Source organism: Leptinotarsa decemlineata, unplaced genomic scaffold (genome assembly GCF_025532065.1).
Source record: "Leptinotarsa decemlineata unplaced genomic scaffold, Ldec_3_MD MMD2_tig00026299_RagTag_RagTag, whole genome shotgun sequence".
Lineage (NCBI taxonomy): Eukaryota > Metazoa > Arthropoda > Insecta > Coleoptera > Chrysomelidae > Leptinotarsa > Leptinotarsa decemlineata.
The window spans coordinates 1,764,946-1,770,945 of NW_027412676.1; the positions used below are offsets into that span (position 1 = coordinate 1,764,946).

At 36.3% G+C, this 6,000-nt stretch overlaps 2 protein-coding genes across 4 annotated transcripts in view; both read right to left on the bottom strand.

Moving 5' to 3' along the window:
• Positions 1-2,456, bottom strand: part of LOC141484915 (cell adhesion molecule Dscam1-like) — a 65,487-nt gene extending 63,031 nt beyond the window's left edge. Inside the window, exons 1-2 of the mRNA XM_074180614.1 lie at positions 2,384-2,456; positions 308-513 (exon numbers count right to left, since the gene is read on the bottom strand). Coding sequence (XP_074036715.1) covers positions 308-513; positions 2,384-2,456 — 279 coding nt within the window. The remainder of the gene's footprint in view (positions 1-307; positions 514-2,383) is intronic.
• Sema1a (Semaphorin 1a) overlaps positions 1-6,000 on the bottom strand; it is a 1,123,890-nt gene that overhangs the window by 344,783 nt on the left and 773,107 nt on the right. The window lies entirely within an intron of this gene.

Here is a 6,000-nt window from a genome sequence, read left to right on the forward strand (position 1 = left end):
GCGTTTCAAAGCAGTCCAAACGGACGAAACTTTTGAAACAACCTAATGTAAGCAACTATGTAAATTAAATTCTTTCGAAACTTTGCTTCTATGTTTTCTTGCTCAATTTCGAAAGATTTACCATCATTTTTGGAAGTATTACCTGACTCGAAAATATGAATACAAAATAATTTTGGTTATCCAACCCAGAAAAACTGGCTTCAACTATGACCAGAAAATATGATACAATCTGTTAGTTCACAAAAAATTGATACCAGCGTGTGTGGGATGTTGAAAAAATATCTATGAACTACGAGTATTTTTTTACCTTGATAATAAGACTAGATCCAGCTACCCCAGTAATTTTAGACATTTCTCGAATATAGGGAAGACCGTAAACGTTCACTCTGGCGCTATGCGAAATTTTGCCCACGCTGTTGTGCGCTGTACACGTGTATTCTCCACCGTCTTCGGCCTTTATGTTGGATATGTTCACGTGGCTGATAACGTCATCTTGAATGGTAACGTACTGACCTGTGAAAATAAAAAATGACTAATTATGAAAATGGCTTTAGAATGATGAACGAAAACAGATTGGTTTTGTTAAACTTATCCACATAATGGTTCACTATAAGGTGAAATATGAAAGCATAAACAGAGACTGTATTTGTTAAGAGTTTGGAAATGGAACTTGGATTGGTGTACGAAAACAAATTCATTTGTTTTTTTGAGTTCCATGTCCATGTAATGGTTTGAGTTCGCTAAAAGTTTCACATTGTTTATCATTTTGATAATTGATGGCAATGGGCCCGGCCAGTTGGCCCGATAAATATACCTAACCCGTATGATAGACTGAATGATTGGATATGACATAGATTTTTTTCATGACCACACATGAAGGAACAGTTTCCGTTGGTGATGAATCCACAACGGAAACGTCCTTGTAGAATGATACCAGTTTTCTACAATGTACCACCAAGTTATATTTGATAATACATTCATTATCCAGATCCAGTTATCTTGATAACATTTCTGAGTGGAAATTTTCCAAGCTACGTAGGATTAGTGGAGAGAGAAAACTATTTCTCTCCGAAGAATAGTACTTTCGAGTATATATACAATAAAAATATTCTCGGACAGTCAAGCGGCGTTGGAAGCTCTTGGCGCCTACCGAGCAACGTCTAAATTGGTGGCAAATTGCCAAAAACGATTCTCCTCGATAGGAAGACTTAACAGATTGTCTTTGGTCTGGATTTCTGGCCTGGAAGGCAATGAGGTTGCTGACTCCCTTGCAAAGGAGGGTACTGGAAGCGACTTCATTAAACCACAACCTGTCATTGGCATCACTCTAGGCTTTGCCAAACAAACATTCAACACCTGGATGGCAAAAAGATTTATAGACTCCTGGCAGAATCTTCCAGGATTGGCTCACTCCAAGGCGCTTATTCACCCTTCGAAGCTTGATACCAAACAGTTGTTGGACCACAGTAGGGATGAACTACAATGTCTAACAGGCCTTCTTACAGGTTACTGTCATCATATGCCGAGACTCGGACTTTCGGAAGACAGTGTGTGTGTGTGTGTGTGTTGGAAAATGATGAAACAGCAGAGCATATACATTGTGCCTGACCCGCTGGGGACCGAATCCGGTTTTTAAAGTTCGGCAGAGCCGTACTCCTTCCATCTGACCTGAAAGACTACTCACCATACAAACTAATGGCTTCGTTAACAAGCTGGGTTTATTTAATCGAGTGTGGAGGGTTGAATAGGTCCACTCACTTTGGACTCAACCAAATTCTCAGGTATTGTTCGACTGCGAGTATTCTCTTTCTCTACCTAAGAATGAACTATCGTGAGTCTCAAAACAAAAGTGTACTTCTCGGGACGCTCGACAGAAGTGATATAAGTACTTTCTGATAATTTCCATAATGATTTCAATTCAGAGCCACCGAAGACAGCTGCTACACACCCAATTGGGCATTGCCACTACCGGACAGGTGGTCCTCGATTGAAGACAAAATGTGAATAACCAAGAAAAGTACTCATAAAAATAACTGCGTAAACGCAAGCGAAACATAAGTAGGGTCGCCTATTGGTGTGACACCTAAGTCAGTGTTGGTGGTTTGACAAATCAACAGACAACTGGCGTAGCAGAAATTTTGGAAGCTAACGTCAAATGCCATAGGAAAAACGAATTCACATTTTCTAGAAATGATATGAAAATCGAGAAAGGTTAATGCAGTCAAGCTGCTGGAAAATAATTTCATGAAAATCAAAAACAGATAAGTACTTTCTGATCATTCCTTATTGATTTCAATTTTGAAAACAGGTGGTTCTACTTATGTTTCGCTTGCGTTTACGCAGTTATTTTTATCAATTTTTTTTTTTATTTTTCACATTCTACCTCCGATCGAGACCGCCTGCCCGATAATGACGATGCCAGCAGCTTGACTGCATAAACCTTTCTCGATTTTCATATCATTCTAGAAACAAGTGGATTCGTTTTCCGATGGCATTTCAGGTAAGCTTCTCAAATTTCTGCTACCACAGTTGTCGGTACTGACGATGCCCAATAATCTGACACAGCTATCTATCGGTGACTCTTAAATTAAAATCAATATGGGAATGGTCAGGAAGTACTTATCTGTCTTATATATATGTTTGCTGTGTTCCATTCTAAGTTCGTACTCGTCACTCTGTTGTTCGGGGCCCATATTTATGTTGTTGTAGCAGGTATCTGGTTTGCCTGACCGGGTACCTGAGTTATTTTCAGGTATCTTCTGTGACAGCAATGTCCTCCATGTTTGTGGCGAGATGATTCGCAGAGACTCCGGATTTCGGTATTACATCCGCTTCCAAGTGAAAATTTCGGAGGAAGGAATCACGCAAGACAGGAAGATAAGAAAAAAGCGAGTAATGATATTAGGTGATATATTTGAACTCACCACCGTGAAACTTATTTAGTGGAGTCGCAGTTGCTATTTTCATTCTACTATTAGGAGTATATTGGCATCAAACTGAGTTTAATAATTTTCACTATCTATAGGTATTCTTTTTATCAAAGTATACATACTTCAAGAGCCCGTGTTTTAATCTTTTGTGGTCAGTCTTCCATGTGGAGAATTGATATTATTTTAATTTCATTTCTTGTGTGGAGCGAAGAGAAAATGTTTCTCATTTTCACTCGCTCACAAACGTAATCCGCATGGGAAAGCACTATATCGTGATTGTATAGCGATATCCCATAGTTCACTTCTGCAGAGGGGATTATTGGAGAATCCCGAGTCTGGCTAGTCCTCTCAGGTTAGATAGTAGATCTCTTGTTCCTCACTAAAAGTCAAACAGTGTTGAATCGAGTTCACTATTATGTAGTTTGGTATCGCCTGATATCGCCATTTCACAAAACAACATGTTGTTTTGTTATAATGAAAATTTTTTGCCAAAAAAATTATCCTATCAAATTTGTGTCTATTTCTAGTCATGTGTGTCGAAATAACCAATGAAACCATCATTACACTGATAACTACCCATGGATTGTTTTCACGGGTAGTTATCACTTATGTCACATGACATTGCTAAGCAACCAACACAATAAAGTTGTTTGACATTTCAGTAATTCAATTTATTTCGAAAATGTCACTTCCTCGCTTTGGTGTTCAAAATGATGCGGCAATTGACAAAATCATTGAAGAAAATACACCAAAAAATACTGTCAATAGTAAAAAATACACTTGGAAAATATTTATGGAGTTTTGTGACGCCAGAAAATATGAATTGGATGGAAATCGTACTCTCGAAGAACTTGCATTAATACTCAAGGATTGGGCGATTAATATGAGAAAAAAGGATAGCACAGAGTTTAAGAGGCTACTGTTGAAACCGTATGGAATATAACAAGCAAATTATTACAAGAAAAGTATTACAAGAGTATAATGTCATGCTAGACCCCTTTAAAAGTGTTGCTTTCAAACAAGCGCGGAATGCACGCGACGCAGCACGAAGAAATTTACAAACAGATCCCACTAAACGCAAAACAAGCTCAGTACCATTAACTTCAAATGAAATGAGTAAAATTATAAACTTTTGAGATGAAAATACCCCTATAGGACTCCTACGCAAATTTTATCACATAGCAGCGGTGGAATTGGCTTGAGAGGTGGTGAAGGTGCTGCTTGCTTAGTTGATTATTTCATATCGAAAAGGACAACAATGATCTCCAACTGATAGGATAGAATATATTCCAATTTTCAGTAAAACCTGCCAGGGGGTTCAAAGAACTGCGCCTCTAGCAAATGGTTAGTTCAAAATAGTGATAACAATGCTTGTCCTGTCAGATTATTCATTAAATTATTATCAAAACGAGGCACAAATATCAAGACAAATAGACTATTTTTTAAGGCCAAATCGTCACTGGAAGACAGGAAGCGATAACTGGTATGACAATATGCCTCTGGGTGGAAATATAATCAACGGATGGACGAAATCTTCTGCTGAAGCAATTGGCTTGGATACGAAACAGAGGAAAAAAACCAATCACTCTAATAGAGCAACTGCAGTCAGTCAACAAGCTAAGAGTGGAGTTCAAGAACAGCAATTGTTGAAAATTACTGGGCACAATAATGGAAATTCCATTAAACCTTATTTGAATATTGATCAGGAACATCATAACCAAATAATCAACAGTATGCGTGGAAACACCTATGCAGTAACCGAGGCAAATACAGCAAGATCAACGGAATATCATTATACGAATTGTTCTTTCAATAACTGTGTGTTCAATAAATAATTTTGTTCGAATTGCAAAAAATTTCTCACCGAATATCCCTCGAACATTGATAAATAACTCATAATTTTATCACAACTTCCTCAAGCACGTTATTTTAGGTAACATCCTCCGCCTTCGGCGTCGGGATGTTACCAAATAAGTTATCAATGTCCTTGGGATATTATAGCTGATAATGATAGTTTATGAGTTTATTCAGCTATGAGCTACTAGATACAAATATCAAATGACATAATACAAACAGATCGTTGTAAGCATTTATTGAATAATAAACTGAAATGAATTGAAGAAAAATCATGAAATTCAAAGTAATATTATTTTCTCTGTATGGAGTAGATAAGATGAAAATTAAGTATACATTTTATTAGAGTCATTAAATTATTACTCAGAAATCAATGTGATTTTTCACAAATATTGAACACATTATCCTAAATTTTACGAAATTTTCACAATTTTTTCCACAACAATGTTCACAAAACACAAGTTTCGCTTTACAATAGATTCTTCACGCGTGTATATGCGTCTGTCAATATGTACGTCAAATATGTCTATACGTTATGTCACTATCATTTTCTGAAGCTCGATAATATTACCATACTCAATTTCGTCTCGTATGGTCAATTGTGTTTGGATTGAAGAATATGTTTTTGACATTAGTAAAAAAATATATTTGTAGCTGAGTATTTGAGATATTAAATATAGGATAGGGAAAATAACTTTTGTCAAATTTATACTAAGATTTTCATTTGTTACGACCGCTTAGGTTTATGAACCATTCTCAAGTAAACTTATGAAACCGGTCATAACGGATAAAAATCTCAGTAGAAATCAGCCAAAAGTTATTTTCTTCATATTCAATATGAATTTCAACAAACAATAGGTCATTAGTTGATTAAAAGTACTGAAGATATACTCTTGACTCTTCTATTCAAAAACATCCGTTAACTTCATCAGATTTTTAGCATTGGAATACTGGAATATCAAAATGGAAGCGCCCTTTTTATAATTCAAACAGTTGAGAATGGTTTATTGATCGCGAATGTAGACAAACAACATTAAGTATTCATAAACTTGAGTTGATTTTGGTATTTTTTTACCATTTCAGGACACATGCTATTTCAGAAAAATATTATCATTTGCGAAATTAGCAAGTGAAGGATTATGTAAGGAATGAATCCATTATTCAGAAAGGTGAAATTTTTTAGAAAAATCCTCGGCCACGTCAGTCTCTGTGTGAA